This window comes from Cyprinodon variegatus, unplaced genomic scaffold, assembly GCF_000732505.1.
Source record: "Cyprinodon variegatus isolate N-32 unplaced genomic scaffold, C_variegatus-1.0 Scaffold2253, whole genome shotgun sequence".
Classification (NCBI taxonomy): Eukaryota; Metazoa; Chordata; class Actinopteri; order Cyprinodontiformes; family Cyprinodontidae; genus Cyprinodon; species Cyprinodon variegatus.
In genome coordinates, this window is record NW_015152706.1 from 27595 (window position 1) to 29263 (window position 1669).

General features: G+C 37.7%; 1 protein-coding gene across 1 annotated transcript in view; it reads left to right on the top strand.

Annotated features, from left to right (window-relative positions):
* The window catches only part of LOC107080726 (deoxynucleoside triphosphate triphosphohydrolase SAMHD1-like), a gene marked incomplete at its 3' end in the record, with an annotated part of 7824 nt that extends 6161 nt beyond the window's left edge, over positions 1-1663 (top strand). The window contains exons 4-5 of the mRNA XM_015368931.1: positions 131-291; positions 1633-1663. Coding sequence (XP_015224417.1) covers positions 131-291; positions 1633-1663 — 192 coding nt within the window. The remainder of the gene's footprint in view (positions 1-130; positions 292-1632) is intronic.
* Between the last annotated feature and the right edge of the window lie 6 nt (positions 1664-1669).

Below are 1669 nucleotides of genomic sequence, written 5' to 3' on the forward strand. Positions count from 1 at the left end.
GATTTGGGCTCTATATTTTTAATCAATTTTGCAAATGTTTCAAACATAAACTAATATGTTCAGCAGTTTCTTGGTTTGTCATTTTAAACCCTTTTATGTGTTGATAATTTTTTTTTCTGTTTTCTGTCAGGTTTTTAATGATCCCATTCACGGCCATGTGGAGCTACACCCGCTTCTCATCAAAATCATTGACACTCCTCAGTTTCAGCGACTTCGAAACATCAAGCAACTTGGAGGCACATATTATGTTTTTCCAGGCGCGTCCCATAACCGCTTTGAACACAGCATTGGGTAAATATCTTGGTTTTATTGCATCTAATTAAGTCATGGATTCAGGAGAAAGAGGTTTACTCAGTGTCTTGCAAACATATTAATACCTCTGAGTATTTAATCTGGACTGTAGGTGATAAACCAGTGCTAAGTAGTCCATAGTTGGGTTAAAAGGAAAATATTTTTTCCAAAATGTTAACTGAAATAAGTTTAAATTTAGTTATATGCATTTTTGTTCAGTTATATCATTTTTAGTTTCACTTTTTGCTGATGCTGCCTCCCCTATGCACTGCTTTCTGTCTATCAGATTTCCCCCATTCTTTTTACATAAGAAGCCCCTCCCATACATTCCAATTGAATTTACCACAGGAGTATAGAGACTCTTAAATATGCCTTTAGCTGAAAGAGCAATCCATCTTGACTAGCAATTATACCAAAATTTTAAAGTAAAATGTTTGATCTAATCTGTCTGTCAATATGCTCTATCCAGAACTTCTCAAATGGTAAAGCCTTATTTTCCCTTGGTTTAATTTTGCAAAAAGTCTTCTTTATGGAATCTTTTGCTATCTAATTATGAATTGATTAATTTAAAAACTCATCGACAGATTAATCCATTTTCAAAATAATCATTAGCTGCATCTCACATAAGAAAATATTACACCCATATATAGACTTTACATGTAGTTGAGCCTTCAACACAATTTAATTTACGTAATTTAATTTATGAGTATTGAAGTGTGTGTGTGTGTGTGGGGGGGCTATATAGAGATAATGCAATACTTTTTTTTTTTTTTTTTTGCTTATCTATAGAACCTTTTTAAAAGTTTTGTTCCCTTTGTATTGGCCGACCACCTGCCTTAACCCTCCAGGTATCACTGTTGTTTTGTTGGTGACTGTTGAAGTCTCCCAGTAGGATTTTTGAATCCCCGGGAGGAGAGCTATGCGACCTTCTTGTCAATCAGGTTTAAGTCCAACATGAAGCGGCTGAGCCGGGGTGAGACAATCACACCCACCCCAGCCCTCAGCTCCCCCTGGAGCCACTGCAGAGTAGACGAGTCTCTCTCAAGGAGCTGGGTTCCAGAACCCAGGCTATGTTTGAAGTCCAGGCCATGTATTTCTAGCTGGTATTGCTCCACCTCCAGCACAAGCTCAGGCCCCTCCACCAGGTTAAGGTGGCGGTTCAAGTAGGGGATCTATTACATCACATCTAAAATAAAATATTGTAAAACTATAACAACACACTATTTTGACCCAGAATAACATTAGAATGCTGTGGAGCTGGCCCGGCAGTATAAAAGTTGTGATTCTCTTAGGACACCTTAATTAATTTTGTCTTGTTGTGTTTTTTTTCTTTTGCTGTAGGGTCGGGTACTTGGCTGGACGACTTGCTCAAGCTCTC